The sequence below is a fragment of the Diadema antillarum genome, unplaced genomic scaffold, assembly GCF_040938485.1.
Source record: "Diadema antillarum isolate AM-2024a unplaced genomic scaffold, OU_Dant_1.0 seq00001506_RagTag, whole genome shotgun sequence".
In the NCBI taxonomy this organism is placed as follows: Eukaryota; Metazoa; Echinodermata; class Echinoidea; order Diadematoida; family Diadematidae; genus Diadema; species Diadema antillarum.
In genome coordinates, this window is record NW_027272240.1 from 813,861 (window position 1) to 834,065 (window position 20,205).

Here is a 20,205-nt window from a genome sequence, read left to right on the forward strand (position 1 = left end):
GCTTCATAGATAAAAGATGTTATAATTCTACCCATCCTTTTATGCATAGTCACTTCATTTCTTCTGATAATTGAAGCAAACTATCACTGCCCTGTTATTGCATAAAACAAAACAACTAAGGAGTTCTCCATACTGTATATATGCCACATAATTGTGAGCATCATGTCTCTTCAAGTGAGACGCGAAAGACAATTCAATAAGTGGTTGAATTTGCAAATGAGAAATAAATATTTTCTCTTTTCAAGAGAAATCTCTTTTTTTTTCCAACTTGGAGACAAAATACATCACATTTCTGAAATGTAATATTTCACAATGTTCACTTTATAAAAAAGAAGAAAGAAACCAACATGTACAGCGCGCAAAAATAGGAAACCATGATATGGAAAATATGTATCTGTTACATGCAGTTGTAAATAAAAATTCACTTTGAACTTCGTACAGCGGCAGTGGAGACAGCGGCAGCGGCGGTGGCGTAACACTGCTGAATCTTAACTATTCTCCAGCATACATTCCGGGGGATACAACAAATACTGCAGCATGTTTCTGAATTATTCTCCACTTCCCCAACCCCCATTCCTGCAGCCTAACTGATTTATAGTGACTATCTATACTAGTCTGAATCCATAAAGTTTTGCAGATAGCACTGCCTGCCTATTTAGTTTAAAATTACAAAAAGAGAGCTGAAACTTTGCACTGATATAACAAGGGTACAGCATAATGATTGATAGCAAAGCAGCCATGTAACTTTAAAAAAAAAAAAGGTTTTTGAACTCTAAACAAATGCAAACTGTGAAACGAAAATTTCTCAAGGTAAAAACTTCATACGAAATCACAGCTCGCGATGGAAAATTAAGGTTTGATGTCACCAGTTGTTAATCTAGCTCATGAGAAATCTTGATAAAGAAAAAGAGAGGGAAAAAAATGAAAATAAAAAAACCTTTTAACAAAAGTCGTCAGCTATCCATGCCCTTCTCACAGATTCATGTGACATCCAAACTGAGTCATTAGTTTGGCAACATTGCAGCAAGCACTGTCCACCTGAGAGTAACTCAGTCTCCGGTTTAGGAAGTTCAGTTGTAAAAAGCAGATGTCCTTTCACGACAGCCCGTGAGATTGCAGAAGAGAACTTCAGTTTGTGGTCCACACTCTCTTTAGTCCCATTCACTCACTTTCATGTGATTGCACACCACCAGCGTTACCAGTGTACCAAGAGTTGTCTGCATCAAATGTCAATGATGACATACACATCATGCTGTCCGCTCTCATGAATCTGCATGTTGGAGTAGGTGATGGCTTTGACTTCAGTGCCCTGGAGGAAAATAGAAAGACAGGATACCCAAATCAGTAGGCCTACTTTCCACGACAGGCATTAAAGGACAAGTTCACCATCATAAACATAAGGATTGAGAGAATGCAACAATATTAGTAGAACACATCAGTGAAAGTTTGAGGAAAATTGGACAATCGATGCAAAAGTTATGAATTTTTAAAATTTTTGTGTTGGAACCGCTGGATGAGGAGACTACTACAGCTTGTGAGTCATATGCGTACAACAGTATAGAGAAAATGTAAAGAAAATTCAACATATTTTCACTTTTTTCGCATAATAAAAGAGCACTTGACTTGCCTCTTTCTAAAGGCAGGGGGAATAATATTACCCATAACATTTGTTGGTAACGAGTCGGGGGAATGCGTACTTTTTTCAAAAGATGAAATTTTGTGAAATTCTCTTTATATTTTCCTTATATTGTTGTATGCATGTGACATCTAAGTTATTCACACACTGCAGTAGTCTTCTCATCCAGCGGTTACTGCACAAAAACTTCAAAAATTCATAACTTTTGAACGGATTGTCCGATTTCCCTCAAACTTTCAATGATGTGTTCTACTAATATTGCTACATTCTCTCAATCCTTATGTTTATGAAGGTGAACTTGTCCTTTAACCCTTTGAGGACGGTTTGATCTTGCTACAACACACATTTCCCATAGACGCCTGCCAGAGTATACTCAGGACTCGTCCTAAACGGGTTAATCTTTAGCCCCCTCACTCATGCGGGCCTTCTGTAATGCATGTACTTTCCCAATTTTGGGGGAAAGGGCTATATTTTTACTATGCCTACAATATCTGTGTTAACTATGTTTAATTATTGCTCTGTATGTATATGCATTCTACGTATGTACAGCTGTAACGTGTATGCATGCAATCAAAACAAATTTCCATAAATGGACAATTACATACAATCGAACTGAATTGAATTTAGGGGCTCAATTCAGGGAAAAAAATTATGATAAATCTTTGAAATAGAGGGACTTTTAGTACTTTTTTTCCCTCATAATGTCTTTAATTAGGGGTAATTTTCAACCTTTCCCAAATAATCCTGAAATAGGGTTCAGAATAGGATTATTTTCAAACCCCCTGAAAATTTTTGAAGTTGGGCTTCTTGGAGTTTGCCTAATCTCCCAAATGTGCATCTGATGTGCATGTATTGCTGCAAAGCATGCCAGACCACCTTTTTCTTTGCAGAACATTCACCACATATACATTGTATGTCATGCTGCTTTGCAGGCTTCCCTCCCACAAGCCCATAATAGGGGGTCAAAATCCTAACCCCTTCTCATCCTTTAAAGGCAGAACTACCAAGTCTCACATATTCTGAGTGAGACTCAAGCATTTAGGGGTCGTCTCACGATCTCAAGCAGGGCACCCATTTTTCTCACGCATCGGGCAAAGTCTGCAATTTGGGCCTATGATACGGAGCATAGCTCAAAGGATTAAAGTGATAGTTACAATTGAAGGTATATTTTCCTTTTGTCTTTCAAAATAAGTTAAAAATAGTCACTTAAGTATGCACCTGATTGCACCACTAAGAGCTAAAAATTGAAAAAGCTCCCTACAGTGCAAGGCCACAGGGGGAAAACCCCTCCCACACCCTCGCTCGCGCGCATATTCGCATGCCGAGATGCCGAGTCATGAAAATCTCACTCATAAAAATTTTTTGAACTTGGCATCCCTGTAAAGGGGGTGTCTCAAAGGATCTGGAACAAACATATTTGCATGTTGTTGACTGCCTGAGTTGGGGGGGGGGGGGGGGGGAATCTTTAGTAATCAATACTGCAACAATGTATACATTTTGTTTAATATCTCAATGTAATAGACATATAAATAATGTACATGTAAGACATGAAAGCTTGGTTTAGATACAAGATAACTTGGCTGATTTTAAGGTTGACTGACCTTGTTTTTGAACCCTCTTTGTAAGAGAGACCATTATATTTTGAGCATACTCCTTTTGACTCTGTTTCTGGGAATGCATTTTACTTGGCCTGCATTGTTGCTAGGTTAGATAAGCACAAGGCTCACTGTAGATGACATTTAGAAAGGAAAGGGGGCAACATTTGAAAACACTATGAGCTGATCAATGCAACTAAAAATGAATGAAATGATTGAGATGTTTGCTACATTTGCAGGGAAAAAACAACAACAAACAAACTCTACATCAAATCACTTACCTGTGGGTGTTTGACGATATCAAAATATTCACCAGTCCTGTGAAGAACAAAAATGAAACATTTAAAGACAAATATTTACTTCAAGGTTTGTAGAGCAATATTGGCAATTTAGCTTCAACATATCTACATGTAGTGCCTGAGCTTCTGCTGAAAACACTGTTGTCAAACAAAAATGCTTAGACTATTTTCTAAAGGTAATTTATACTTTAAATTATACATTTTTTTTTTAATTGCACCATTAAGATCTGAAGTGGTGCAGTGTTGTGAGTGTTCCATGCCCTCCCCTCTGGCGAAAGGGAAAACATTTTAAATGCACACTCCAGAAAATGGGTGTACGATGCTAACTACTTCAGGAGATCTGCGACTGCCATCAGAAGGTATCAACTGGAGCGCATCAGGATGGATGGATGGACGGATGGATGGATGGATGGATGGACAGACGGATGGACAGACGGACGAATGAATGAATGAATGAATGAATGAATGAATGGGGAAAACATAATTATACAGTCAAACCTGTCTCAGTGACCACCTGCCAAATATGACCACTAAAAACAATTCCCTCTGAGAGAAAAAGGATATTACTGTCTGTAGCGGACACCTGTCTACAATGGCCCCTTTTTTTCGTCTCCCTTGGGTGGCCACTATAGACAGGTTTGACTCTATTGGAATACATAAAAACTGCACTCACCCTGTAGACTTGATGGTAAAGTTTTTCTCATCGAACTCATTGATGGTGACTTCCTGTATGAGACACAGAGAGAGAATGGGAAAAGCATTGTCACATGACAACCCTGTATTGTGTTTACTCCCCAAGAGTTACCCTGCCTTGGGAACAGATGCTGCTGCTAAGGGACTTGAAGCGCCGACCTCAAGACTGACTGTCACGGGTGTTAACCACTGAGCCACAAAAGCTCCACAGAAAAGCTTCTGCTTGAATGGAAATCTTGTAGCACGACATTTGCTCCTGCAACAATTGCTCCCATGAAACATCTGCAAGCTAAGCCAAAATATAAAACCTACCCATAAACATTACTCTAACCCTTCTCCTAATCCTCACAAACTACACCCAAAACCCTCACACCACCCTATTAAGTCCTTGGAGAAAATAAATCTGGAGCAATTGTCACAGGAGCAAATGTTGTGTCACCTGGAAATCTATATTGTATCCCCTGTAAAACCACCTGAAACACACAGGAATGTAACAACAGCACAAATCAGAAAATTGGGCCTGTGTTTGCTATCATCGCCATGACAATCAATCTTACCCTTGGGATGAAAAAAGGGTCGGTAGAAAAGACAAAGAGCCACTCATCTAAGAAGTGATACAGAAGCGACTTGAGGTCATCACCTGTGATTTGAAAAAAAAGAAAAAGAAATCAATAAAACAAGGATATAGAGTCATGTATTTAAACTGTAAAACGAGGAATGTTCACATGCATTTTAATTTCGCGAATTTCGCGAGCGCCAAGATTTGCGAGTGCCAAGATTCACGAAATCAAAATGCACGCAAAAGTTCTTGTCTACACTGTATGCATTCAATGCCAGTGGCAATTCGTGAAAATTTCATGCTGCGGAGAGGGCCGTCGGCTCCAATTCGCAAAAATTTCATGCCGCAAATATATCATGTTTTACAGTATTTATGCAAACTCTCCTCCACGTACACATTCAATCAACCCTTAACCTGCATGACATAAATGATACAATTTAAATTTGTTGAATAAGGTGCCATGGTGACATTGATATGTCAACAGACATTGCAGCCCTATTTTTGTCCTTTGCGCTCAACCACGACCTTCTGACATACCAGATTACTTTGTAACAGACGGAGACCCACCATCTCAGGATATAATGGCATTTTCTTAATCAGTTGATGAGGCAGTTTCCCCTGTAACCTTCCAATTTTTTTCTCAAAGCCTGAACATCAATGGAGCTGTTGCTATAATTGCCAAGGTGATACTGTATACGCTATAATTTTCGCGTACATAAATTTTCGCGAATTGCCGCTGTCACACATTTTCGCGAGTGGTTAAATTCGCGATTGCGGGACCAGAGAAAATATGAAGTGGCAAAGAAAGTGTGAATTTTCAACTTACTAGCATAATAAGAATGATACCAGTTATACACTGCGCTAGATTTCTGACGAGTGGTCCCCTTGCGATAATGGATTGGCTCTCTACAGTATTCGTAAGTAGACGTGGACGTGTGTAAACAAGCTTAGCCAGTATGGTCTGTTCGGTAAGCCGTGACATGGTATTCTAGTACTAAAATGTTCATATCATCAAGGCAAAGGATTCATTTTGGAAGGTAATATTTTTGCGTGTTGTTAATTTCGCGAATAGCTCCCGACTCGCGAAATTTGCGAAAATAAAACCCCCGCGAAATATATAGCGTATACAGTATCTCATTTTATACAAAGATCAAAATGGATGTTTTTGGAAATAAAATCTTTAACCATGCAATGATTAAATATACTAAACTTCTTTATATAGCAAATACAGTCAAACCTCCCTCAGTAGCCACATATCCCCGTAATCCCAACTTGAAAATTATAATACACAATATTTGTGATACGGACAGTTACATTTTTGTTATTTATTTAAAGGCACAATAGCAGCACAATCCAAATTTCAAAATTATCATACACACTTTTGTGAGACGTGCAGTGACAGTCACATTTTTTTTTTTATTTATTTATTTTGTGAATGTACTTCACGAGCAAACTTTCCAAAAAAAAAATACCATGAAATATACCGTGTATTAAACCAATATGGACATACCTTCTGCTGTAACCTCTTTTGTGATGGTTTTCTCTACATACTTGATATCAGTCATGTAGTCAAACATGGCAAGCACCACCTTTGGAGAGAGAGAAGGAAACAAGAGAACAATACATACATTGAAAGATTTTGCAATTGTGCCTTGTTCACGAATTTATATGTCACTTGTTCATTTATCTATTCATCTATGCAGAAATATTTTGCAATTGTGCCTATTTATTAATTTGTGTTCATATATTCGTCTATTCACGTGCTTGTTTTTATTTATCTATTCATTGATTTATCTATAAATGCATTTATGTATTCATTCCTCCATTCCTCCATTCATTCATTCATTCATTCATTCATTCATTCATTCATTCATTCATTCATTCATTCATTCATTCATTCATTCATTCATTCATTCATTCATTCATTCATTCATGTTATTGGATCCTTAGAACAAATCTTGCTGACACAGTATATTCATTGCAACTGATTGCAAAATTGCCTGAGCATTAAAATATACCCATGATCTCTGCCATGGCTATTACTCAAATACTGATTAATCAGTGTTTACTTACATTGATGATGGGCAATTTGTCAGTTGGTTGCAATTGATGCAAGAATCTTTTATTTGAACAGTATGATCAGTAGAAATGTCATTACTACTACAAATTGCACTTCAGTAGAAAATGGCAAAGGCGGCAAAACATCCCCTTTCAAATATAAAGGAAACCAAAACCCAAAGAGAAATGTGGATTGAGTGAAAGCAGTAACATTAGTAAAACGTATCAGTGAAAGTTTGAGGAAAATCTAACAATCGATGCAAAAGTTATGAATTTTTAAAGTTTTAGTGTTGGAACCGCTGGATGAGGAGAATACTAGAGGTTGTAACATTAATGTGTGGACAACAATGTTAAGAAAATATAAAGCGAATTCCACAAAAATTCACTTTTCTAGCATAATGAAAGAGCACTTGACTAACCGCTTTCAGAAAGCAGGGGGAATAATTGCTACCCTTAACATATATATGTCAGTATCAAGTTGATGGAATGTGTAATTTTTTATGAAAAACAAATTTTTGTGGAATTCCCTTCTACTAATGTTGCTGCTTTCACTCAATCCACATTTCTCTTTTGGTTTTAGTTTCCCCTAAAGAGAGGTGAGTCGTGGCAGTCTGTCATCATGTCAGAGTGGGTTCAAGAAGACGAAGTGAGGGAGAAACAATGTGAAAGTCTAAAAGAACAAAAGGACTATAGAGCCTATTTATGCTGTCAAACCTGGGGCCCATTGCATAAAAGTTACAATTATGGTAACTTTGCCATCCAATGGTAACTACCATGGCAACAACACTCAACAGCCAATCAAAATCAAGAATTCCATGGAAGTTACCATTGGATGGCAAAGTTACCATAAAAGTAACTTTTATGCAACGGGCCACAGAAGTTTTCATGATCATGTGTGAATTTGGGGAGGAGCTGTGATTCTTGAAAGTAATTCGCTAAAGATTCACGCCCAAAGAGGCTGTCAGCTCCAATTCGTGAAAGTTTTGATGCCCCAAATGTTTCTTGTTTCACAGTAATGACTTTCACTTCCCCTGCAGAATTGAGATTACAGCTGATCTCCTCCCTGGTAAGATCTCAGTAAGGACACTTTCTTAGTCTGCATATTCATTGCATACCAAATGATATTCTTTCAAACTATTAAGATTGCATGTTTTGGGCTCAACTAATTCTAATCGACCTTGTGGACTTTCATACTTGATGGGTTCAAGATTGTAAACATCTAGCCTCATGCCCTTAAATCTACCTTGTTATCCATCCCTTGAGAATTGTCATAACCTATCTCATATTTGTTCTTTTCCCCCTCAAAGAGTGTTTGCACTTAAAATGAAAGAAATGTTTCCCAAGTCTGGTACAGCATCAAATCGGCCACACCACAGAATGAGCTTCATGTGTATCGTTCATACATACAGCTCTCTCCCTTTATTCATGGGAATACCTTTTGAGACATCTACAAATAAGAAAAATGAGACTTGAATAGAAGAATGCCTTCAAGCCACATGTATATCAGGGTGCGCTAGTGTCAACTGAATTTTAGTCATGATGATCTTAGGATTACCCCCTCTGCCCACCCACATGATATTGTCTAGGAGGTGCAAATGTTTGTTCAAGAGTTGTATCACATGTCTTTTACCACAGCAGGTAGGGCAGCAGGTAGAGGACGGGTGCATCAATGTGCATGTGAGCATGAGCGATTGTACATGGTACAAGCATGGGAAACATTTGCTCTTGATGAGTCAAACCATAACATGCGCACTGAAAAGAACAAAAGGCACTTTATCAGACATTCTGATGGAATTATAACAGAGCTGTAAATAGAAAATGAACACAAAGATACATGCACATGCAGACAAAAAGAAAATATTTGTTTGGTTTTTTTTTTTTTCATTTTTGTTTCATTTGTTTTTGAATGACATGAGGCCTACATATTATTACCCTCAGTGCTAGTTTACCTGGGCCCCGTTGCAAGAAAGTTGCAATCAATTGCAAATAATTGCTAATTTTGAAACAACCATTCTGATTGGCTCAGGGTCTGCCCTATTAAGAAGACATGCATGCAACAATGATTTTGATTGGCCAGTGACAATCAGTTGCAAGATGCGTTTAAACGCAAAGTTTCTAGCAACGGGGCCCAGGTCAGTACAAGTTGTACCACTGACAACTGGAATGCATACAATGTAAACGGCATGATCTAGATTGTGGTTCTGAATGAACAGGCATTGCAACCCCAATAAGATAACAAACAAGGAAAAGTAGAAATTACGCGGTGCGTAATATATGTCCCCGCCAGAAGTAGCATTTTGTAGCAAAATGTGCAATATAGGTAAAAAATCAAGGTCAAAGGTCAAAGAAGTCAAAGGTCAAAATTCTGTGTAAAAGTTTTGAAGCCCTCACCTAGTGCCATCACATAGAGCAAACGGAATCAAAATCGGGTTAGAAATGGCGAAGGAGTAGCATTTTATAGCCAATGTACAATACAGGTCAAAAATCAAGGTCAAAGGTCAAAGAAGGCAAAGGTCAAAATTCTGTGTAAAGTTTTGAAGCCCTCACCTAGTGCCATCACATAAAGCAAACGGAATCGAAATCGGGTTAGAAATGGCGAAGGAGCAGCATTTTGTAGCCAATGTACAATACAGGTCAAAAATCAAGGTCAAAGGTCAAAGAAGTCAAAGGTCAAAATTCTGTGTAGAAGTTTTGAAGCCCTCACCTAGTGCCATCATATAAAGCAAACGGAATCGAAATCGGGTTAGAAATGGCGAAGGAGTAGCATTTTGTAGCAAAATGTACAATATAGGTCAAAGGTCAAGGTCAAAGGTCACGACTGAAATTCTGTGTAGAAGTTTCAAAGCTCCCATGTAGTGCTATCATATAAAGCAAACAGAATCATAATTGGCTCATAAATGACAGAGAAGTAGCAAATTGAAGATTTTGATCACACACGGACGCACACACGGACACACGGACGGACGGACGGACGGACGGACGGACACACACACGTACGGAGCCCGTTTCATAGTCCCCTGCTCGAACTCGTTCGGCGGGGACAACAAGCACAACAACAAACAAACAAATCCTACATCAGCGACAAAAATCACAGACATGTATTGAAAAGTTGAACTACATGTACAAGACCTGTACATGCTGAGACGACTGTAAGATCGTGAAGGACATTCTATTTGTAGTGTGAGTGAAATGACTCACAACCTTCTTTATGCATCATGATGGTACAGTTGAACCTCCCTTATCCGGCCTCCCTTTATCCGGATCTCTCTATTATACGGACGCAATCTCGCCGTGATTTAAAAAAAATAATAATTACGGTAGGAAAGGGAGATTCCCAACTCCTTGAGAACTCCTACACAAACACGCATGAATTACATATACTGGATACATTTCTTAATAGTTATTTAGGTAAATCATCCCAAGAATTTATATAAGAAAATGATTTCATTCTTGCAAACACAAACCTCTATTTTGGGGTCTGTTACTGAGTGTAACAATGAAAAGGTTGCAGTATACACATTACTACATGTGGTACTACAATGGGCTACATCTGTACATGTGTAAACTATGTATATGTACATGTATAAAGCATTGGGTCTCCCGTATCCGGCCAAATCCCTTATCCGGATGAGCCCCGGTCCCGACTTGTCCGGATACGAGAGGTTCATCTGTACTTTCTTTTAAAACCTGTTCGGTGACCACCTGTTTTAAGCAGAAGAGGGCAAGTGTGGTGATCACTGGGTAGTTGGTATACCCTGCAGACTGTATCTTAACAGCCTGTATAGAGTGGCCGCCTGCTAAGTCGGGGCAATCCACCTACTGTAAAACGAGGAATGCTCGCGTGCATTTTAATTTCGCGAATTTCGCAAGCGCCAAAATTTGCGAAAATAAAATGCACACGAAAGTTCTTGTCTACACTGGATGCATTGAACGCCAGTGGCAATTCAAGGAAGTTTCATGCCATGAAAAAGGCTGTTGGCTCCAATTCGCGAAAATTTCATGCCACGAATATATCATGTTTTACAGTATATTTCTTGCCAGCATCCACTGTAAAGGTTTGATGGTGCAATGGTGCTCAAGCACATTTTTGTTTTTCTCAGTCAAATACACAATCAATCAATCCATTTCTGTAGTGTAAAGCTTATCTTTTTAATATAATTTCTACTATCATATTATTGTCAGGATTACATATTTATGGAGAATATAAAGTTTCCTTTCATTTGAGCCCAATTTTTGTCACTTACCAATGTTAAATTAACATGCACGATTATCAAGAACCTCTAGATTGCTGAATTAATATCTAATCCTTAAATTGGCAGTAGGCCTACATTTTAGACAATCAAAATTGATGGTTCTCTTTCAAGTCGGCAAACTTTGAATAATTTGCCGATCTTGTGAACAAAGACGTAATGAATTCAAGCAGTTCCATTTTTACTTTCCCAATATCTGCTAAATGGTAAAATGTAGTGTTGCCAATTTGATGAGGTGAAATTGTCATTTCTGCGACAAACATTCCCTAAGGATGTAAGTAAGGAAATGGAAAACTTTTGGGAAATTCTGCTGTGATGATATAAAAGTTGTTTAATTTTGTTTTTTAGCTGATCTACATAGTAGAAGAAGGCTGTGTGATATGATGCAGATATACAGCAAGGGGTGTCTGTATTAACCATGCATAACTCAGACTTATCCTCCTCCTGTTTAATAAAAATCAAACTTCGTTTGGCGGGGGTATAAAAAAGGGGGTGACACAACATGCAAAGAAAGGGAAGAATATAAACAAGACATTTTGAATAACCATCCCTCCCCACCATCCAAACAAAGTCCTTTTGTAGCCTTAACTGTCAATAGAGCTGTGTCTGCTTTCCTTGATGGGATTGGAGTCTGACAGCAAACAAAGGGATAGGTATAGAGATGGGGGAGGGGGGTGGGGGATGAAACCAGGTACAGGTAGGGTTGCCTATTCAGGCTGATCCCTGCCAGACGAAAAGCTTCGCTAGCAGACGATGATAAGTTTACCAACTTGTGTGAGTGGGTGTGTGTGTCTACCAGAATACCATGAGCAAGCGGACTGAATCACCACTGACGTTTTTATCCTACAAAGATGCCCTGACCATCGTAAAATACTTTTTGATTTCCTCCACAGATTGAGTTGCCTTGAATGTATTATACAAGAAAGACAAATGCTGACAAATACAGAGAATAATGCATAAAAAAGCCATAATAACTATGTCAATGATTAATGTCATATCAGTCATGTTTAAAGAAGAAGGGTAGTAACGATGTGAATGCAGGTCAAAGTGAAACTTGTGAGGTTATCACACCATTACCACACATACAACTTGCATACATGCTAGAGATGTCAAGATCAGAGGGCAGCTAGCCATGATTTTTTTTTTTTTTTGGGGGGGGGGGGGGTGGGGGTGCGGGGAGGGGTGTAAGGAGCTTTATAGCATGTAGATCTTCCAGTCTGGTGCATTCTTATATACTTTGGCTCATCCTGATTAATTGTCTTCTTAGGTCTGTGTGTGAGCATGATGCAGAACCCTGAGGCATTAGAGTCTCAGCCGACTCAGGTATAAAAACATTATCATTTAATACCATTTATACGATTTGATTTTCAGACTTTTTATCTCATATCAAAAAATCAACTTCCACAGACAGTTGCTTTACATAAAACTTCATTTCAACATGGCCTAGAGAGACATCATAAATACAATCAAAGGTGCAGTTTCTTATCATTTCCCTTGAGGGCATGCTGCTGAGCGGAATCTATCTTAGACTTGGCATTACACTGATGAGGGATATTTGTGAAGAAAGGGAGGATCAGGTAGATTACATACTTCTTCTGACAGTGAAGGATGTATATCATGTCCCTGAGGCAATTTACAAAGTTGAATATAGAAATGCAGAATATATGGAACTGCATACTTACTGCTTCAAATGACTCCTTTAATGATGATCCCCCTGTGAAATAAGCTGTTAAGGATTTCTAACAAGACAGGACTGATGGTTGATTTGGGAAGAGAATCAAGTTTGGTAGATATATATTCAAAACAACCAGTTGACACATTGCTGATATTTCAGATTTCAAATAACTTATCACTGAGCTCTTCAGAAGCATGCTCTTTAATTAAAACAGCCTGTGATATAGTGTATATATGAAGAATCTGCTGCCATAATAAAGCACAAAACTTTTCAAACCTGTGTACAGCTACTACAATAATTTAAGATAATTAAGTCCATTAATCTCAAGGTTATAGACAGGATTGGGAAAACTCCAGGAGAGGAACCGTACCCTCTCTGGATAGGTCCACAACCAAAAAAAAAAACAAAAAAAAACAAAAAAAAAACCAACAAACAAACAAACAAGCAAACAAAACAACTGAAACTGACTTTTTAAGACTCAACTTGATGCTGTGTTGAAGACATGAAGGCCACAAGTGCCCTGTTGAAACTTGCCTTTTAGTGAACACTAACAAGACACTTTCTAACTTTCTCCTCCTTAAGTGAGACCCCTTCCCCGGCCCTTCAAACCTCATCATGAGTTTCAAGAGCAAACAATCTGAAATCCTTTGAGGAAATACTGTATATGACAGACTGTATCTAAAAAGACCTTGCTAATACTTCACTTAAAAAGATATTGCTGAATAAATTGACAAAATGCAATGAAAATACTATTTAACAACGTGAAATCATGCATTACTCCATAATTACATAGCCTCTGACTAAAGGCAGCATAATTACACATGGCTAAAGGTTATGTAATTCATTGTGCAGTTCTACATTTTTTCCATTTCCAAAGCTGAAAAGGATACAGGAATGTAATCTGAAAGAGAAATACAAATCAATGAAATGAGAGGTTTAATAAATTAAAGTTAATTTGGTGCATAACAAAGGAAAGACAATCATGTATACTGGCACATTGTAATGCTCATCACACTTTTCTGCAATTCATATCAGACAGATTACATGATCTGCTGATACTCTGCCCCAGTAATGTCAAAGACTGGATTTGGGCAAAATGCAAGAATTCTTCTCAATAGGGCCTTCTCTGCCAAAGACAGCTTGAAAGTTTTGTGATATCCATTATCCATAATTTTAAGGGAGCGTATAGTTTTGGTTAAGACCTAACTTCAGGTTTCTAATATTTTGGGTGAGATAATGAGAAACCTCTCATGAAATATGAAAGAAAAATTCAATGTTTATTTGATGAAAATCGGTTTTAAGATGGCTGAGATATTAAAAAAAATAGCATTCCTCATAGAAAGCGGGACCCACCTTTTATTAGGATCGCTTTGTTTTACCTTGTTTTTGGATGTCTCAGCAATTCCAAAACCGATTTTCATCTAATAAACTTTGAATTCCTCTTAAAATGGTATGTTCTGTACTATTTCATAAGTGGGTGCTTGGTATCTCACAAAAAGTTAAGATTCCAATTCTTATCTCCACCAATACTATACAATCCCTTTAAAGATAATAAAAAGTTTTGGTACCTCAAAAGTGTCCTTGAATTTCCTTGTCTTAGTTTGTGTTTCAGGTTAAAGTACCTTTCATATAACTAACACTGTGAGACTTACTCGCCCCAAAGTGCTCTCATGTCTTAGTAATCATGCAATTAACTGCGACCAGCAGCCCCATACGCATAGCGACCAGCAGTCCCATACGCATAGCGTAATCGGGCTTCGCATTGTAGCATTCAGGATCATGACAGATTTAGTATCGCAGGGTAAATGTCAACTTAAAATCCCATAAATTTTTCAATTTGAAGACTTACCAATTAAGTTGAAGTATTGAAAACAGGCTTCGGGCAACGTTTGGTTCTGCCTATAGTCCCTTTCTGTTCGAATTGATGACTGAATGTGACTCGGTCGACAGGACCTTAGGAGAGCTACATACAGTACACTGAATACTACAGCCAGTGCATGCGAACACATCACATGCACACAAATTTCAAATCCATGAACGGATAAGATGTTTGTGTGCGCATGCGCTGGCCACGGTATCCAGTGTGTAGCTCTCCCAAGGTCCTCTCGACCGAGTCACATTCAGTCATCAATTCGAACAGAAAGGGACTATTGGCAGAACCAAACGTTGTTCGAAGCCTGTTTTCAATACTTCAACTTAATTGGTAGGTCTTCAAATCGAAGAAATTTTTGGATTTTAAGTTGACATTTACCCGCGATACTAATTCTGTCGTGATCCTGAATGCTACAATGCGAAGCCCCATTACGCTATGCGTATGGGGCTGCTGGTCGCAGTTAGCTATGCGTACAATGGGCTGCACGCTGCTGGTCGCAGTCAGTGGTTTCGTACAATATTTATCGACGCTGTACAGCGTCGGCTCTGGTACGAAACCATTATTGCATGATTACTAAGACATGAGAGCACTTTGGGGCGAGTAATTCTCACAGACAACGTACTTTAACCTGAAACACAAACCAAGACAAGGAAATTCAGGGAAGCTTTTGAGGTACCAAAACCTTTTATTATCTTTAAAAACAAAGCAACAAAAACAACATTAAAACATTTCTTGATTAAACTTACAAAAAGAAGAAAAGCTTACAAGTCTGAAGTGTACCATACATACTTAGCAGTAATTCTGCATCTTAGGGAGACATTACAAGCAACACAAGCTCCTTATCTATCCATGAGTACCTGACTTTTTTCATTGAATGTTTTCTATCTTGAATTTTACACAAATCAGTACTTGATACTGCTGAAATCTTTAGAGATGAAACCTCAAATTAACTGCAGGCTAATTCTAGATGATTGTGCCATACAGAACACAAGTGACATCCAAATATATCAAAGCTGAATGTAATTCAAGCATCAAAGTTGTGAGATCCTTACATATGAAAAGAGGATGCTCCTTTAGGTACCGGTACTTTCAGACTCTTGATTTTTCAACACAGATTTAGATAAGACCATCTGGCAACATGGCAGCTACACCATGGAAGTCAATAGATTTGGATATTGTATATCCTGTATCCAGTGACTAAGGGTGTGTTTAGTCTTACATTTAACCCGTTGAGGACGGGCTGATTTTGCTACAACATGCATTTCCCATAGACGCTTGCCCGAGTATACTCAGGACTTGTCCTCAAACCATGCTAGAGCTTATACCAAAACATTGGTGTTTACCCTTCAAATTCTGGATCAACCATTTATATTGGCAGCATGTGTAAAAAGCAACAACTAACGCAATAAACCATGGTTCATTCTGGCATTGGCTGCATTAGTCCCATTATGATCAAGTCCCATTTTGCGGCACTGTACGGTTTGCCCTGGCACGATCTGGACCACATCATGATAAGCTACGCCGCGGCACGTTTCCTGGCTTGGTTTGCTTTACAGTATGTACAGTTTGCCTATAGAAGAGTTCAGTCTCAAGTCAAGGTATGTTCTCGATCACTCTAGACCACTCTAAGTTTGCTATGACACACCTTGACAGTTTGGGACTGCATGCATTAAATGACTATCAAATCAAAATTATGTGTTGAGTACTCACTGCACATCAGCTGTATGATCCAAATCTGAGAAGAGATAATGAAAGTGATAACATTAATGATTTGTTAATATTTTGATGATTTCTCTAATTGGAAGTATCACTATTATTACAACATTTATGTCAATATCATTACTGTGGTACTATTATCATCATAATAACAATTCTGATGATAATAATGATGATGATGATGATAATAATAAGAACAATTACACTAATTATAATAATAATAATTATTATTATTATTATTATTTTATTATTATTGTTGTTGTTGATGTTGTTGTTATTATTATCATTATTATAAGTAATACTACTAAGTACTATTATTATTATAACAATAATAATGATACTGTACACGTAGTAGTAAAAGTATGTCACATCCTATCCAGGCAGCAGTGCTTCTGAAGACCTTCTATCCAAAGTTTACTTGACCTCCATATAAAGTTTGTTAACCCGTTGAGGACGAGTCCCGAGTATACTCGGGCAGGTGTCTATGGGAAATGCGTGTTGTAGCAAAATCAGTCCGTCCTCAACGGGTTAATGCAGTGCTTTTGTCAAAAGTTCCATGCAGGCCCAGCGCCACGTTTTCAAAAGTGGGGGAGGGGGCTCAGTTTATATTTCTGATGACATTTCCGGGTTTCATCAGCTATTCAACCATTTTTACCAAGTAAATAAAAAAACAAATAAAATTTAAGGTCTTCAGCGGAACTTCTGCTGCTGCCACTTCCGGGTTTCATCAGCTGACAAGCAAAAAGAAAAAAAAGAATCTGCTTGAAACCTGAGCGCGGTAAGTTGATTGTTTATGCACTGAAGACCTTGGGGTGTTTCTTTTTTTTTTTGGGGGGGGGGGGGAGGTTTTGCTTGTCAGCTGAAGAAAGTTGGAAGTGAAATGCTCGCAATGCACTGAAGACCTCCTTTATTGTTTGTTTTTTTTACCCCCCCTCCCTGCAATTTTCAAAATGTGGTGCCGGCCAAAGATCACTAAAAAAATTATGCAACAACCATGATCAGATGGTATGCTATTAGAGTGTTGCAATTTTGACAAACCTTTTTGGGTTGATAATTCACAATTGTGTTAACACGCCATCATCTCACACTTCATTCTTATTTGAATATGCAAATATACGTGTACGTTACCGAGCACAGTACGGGCAACGGTCCGGGTTTTTTTATATGGTGCGCCAAAAGGAACCACATCTTGTTCAAGAATCAGTAATTCGAGTAAATCGGTACAAAATCAACCAAAATGTTATTCTTACAAAAAATCAAGAGCAACAAAATCAGCAATTGAAGATTAATTTGTCACAAAATTATTGCGGGGACGTGATATTGCGACAGAACCAGACACGGTTCCTTTTATAGGCACACCATAGCAAAAACAGATGCACACCTGGGGGGTGTTTCATAAAGCTGTTCGTAAAGTTACGAACAACTTACAAGCGACTGGTGATCAGTTCTATGTGCTATACTTACCAGAATTTCCATAATTCAGCACAAGAACTGATCACCAGTCGCCCGTAAGTCGTTCGTAACTTTACAAACAGCTTTATGAAACGCCCCCCAGGTATATTGTAGTAATCACAGCTGGTCCTATTCCACGGACTTTGAAGGCCACTTTCATGAGACTGATTATTAATCTGACGATGAATAAAATAAAGCATCCTGTGTACACTTTGCACTGCACTGAGTCTGACTCTCCTATAACTAGAGGTCTATGTTAAGCCTCTAATCTAAAGGCAAGCACACACACACTGACTGCACAATGTCAATGCACAGAGTCAGTCATACTAAAAACAGAACAACTTTAATTCTGGGCTTTCGAGTTCTAACGTTAGCTGAATTCTACTTCTTACTCACACTCGTAATTTCCAACGGGCTTTCTATCCTCATATAAAGGATAATTGCCATCGCCTGCATGTTCATGGCCAGCATAGTTGTGAAGTTGTTCATCCGTCATTTCCCCAGCAGCTGTATCGTCATCGCCGGCTCCTCCAGTCGCCCCTGCCGGAGCTTCGGCGGCCTCATCACCCTTGGGTCCGTGTCCGGCTGCATTCTCCATGTCCACAGTTGCTGTGTCAGTGTTGGTCTGACTTCCTTCCGACACCTTAACGACATCTTCCGCTCCTACGGCACTCGCCATATTACGAGGATTATGTCCCAAAGTTATATCAAAATACTTAGAGGAATGTTAGACCATGTCTTTCTGATTTGTGAACCTCAATAGCAGCTTCGGTCTTGCTTACGAAAAGATACACGAGCCGTATGAAATTCCAGCATGACCTAGTACCTCGATCGCTGCAAAAATGCTGTACATTTATTTGTACACACTGCACTGGGCCTTGCCCCGAGATGGCGCAAGAGCTCAAACCAGCTGGCAGATTGATACAGAGCACTGCGCCAACAACTTACATACTAAACTGTAAACGTACTTATCTATCTATCTACTATAGTATGTATGTATGTATGTATGTATGTATGTATGTATGTATGTATGTATGTATGTATGTATGTATGTATGTATGTATGTATGTATGTATGTATGTATGTATGTATGTATGTATGCATGTATCTATCTATCTATCCATCCATCCATCCATCCATCCATCTACTGAGTATCTATCTATCTATATATCTAATGGTAGGCCTATTTATCTATCTTTCTTTCTATCTATCTATATGTTTATCTATCATCTATCGTTCTTTCTATCTATCTATCTATCCATCCATTTATCTATCTATCTATCTATCTATCTAGGGGCCTGAGGTCTGTTTCATGACAGTCGTATGGAGAGACTCTTCGCTCACAAGCCACACTTTATTTATGGGAGACTTAATGAAATAGATTCAAACTGTGATATTCTTGTACTTCCAGAATTAACGTGTCAAACGACTTTTATGTTTTGTTGTTGTTGTTGTTGTTGTTGTTTTTGTTGTTGATCCTCATTCACACAAAGTAAGTTCTTTAGGTCTTTGTATTTTTCCTATGATGAATGAAATAAACCGAACTGAACTAAACTTTTCTTTAAAAGTCTATCATAGCTACATATGGGCGACTGTGGCCATTCTGAGATTCTATATATAGATTTTTTTTTGATGATTTCATGAAACGAGCCCCTGTTCCAATGAACGTAAACTCATACAAAAGTATTAGAAAGCCATTGCAAGTAACAGCGTTTTATCAAAGTTGTTTAAAACACCCCTCTGTGCTATGTGCTGATTCTCATAGAGCAGATTTATCATAAAAAGAAAACTCGATTTTGTTTAATTTATTTTATCTTTATTTCTTTTTGTTCGATTTAGTTTTTAGTTAGAGATCATTTAGCTTTCCTGGCGCTCTTGATGTTAATTTTGCGTTTCACATGTTTGTTTGTTTGTTTTGTTTTGTTTTACATTTGAAGATTTTTTTTTTTTGCAATAATTTAATTTCAATTTCAATTCTATTTTCATATTTCTCGATGGAAAATACAGGTAATATAACAAAATATAATAATACAGAATGTCCAATTCGGATGTATACCAAAAAAAAAACCAAACAACCAAAAACACATACACATGATAGTACAGAGCGGTCGATGTGTCATTTTCAATTAAAGTAAAAGAATGCTATAGAGAAATACGATGGGACCTACTAAAAAGCAAACCTTGTTGAGTGTAGGTCCCAATAAAAGCCTAGTGTGAAAAGCAGGATGAGCACGGGTGCAACTAAAGACCAACCTAATAAACAAAAGAGAATAACTATCATAACTCGGGGTACAGAAGATGATTATGATAAAATGAGATTATGATAAAATGAGAACAAGTAACCACATGTTGCACACTATTGTGTATAATGTCATTATTCTTACTGTTAGTGTAAGTAA

The 20,205-nt window shown here is 38.0% G+C and overlaps 1 protein-coding gene across 1 annotated transcript; it reads right to left on the reverse strand.

Annotated features, from left to right (window-relative positions):
• Positions 1-971: 971 nt before the first annotated feature.
• Positions 972-18,599, reverse strand: LOC139710184 (protein archease-like). The gene is made up of 9 exons (XM_071622116.1): positions 18,203-18,599; positions 16,349-16,373; positions 13,656-13,666; positions 12,773-12,804; positions 6,293-6,371; positions 4,781-4,863; positions 4,204-4,256; positions 3,513-3,549; positions 972-1,309 (listed from the first exon to the last, which is right to left on the reverse strand). Exons 1-9 carry the CDS (start codon positions 18,483-18,485, stop codon positions 1,223-1,225), a joined length of 690 nt encoding a protein of 229 aa, XP_071478217.1. The 5' UTR covers positions 18,486-18,599; the 3' UTR covers positions 972-1,222.
• Between the last annotated feature and the right edge of the window lie 1,606 nt (positions 18,600-20,205).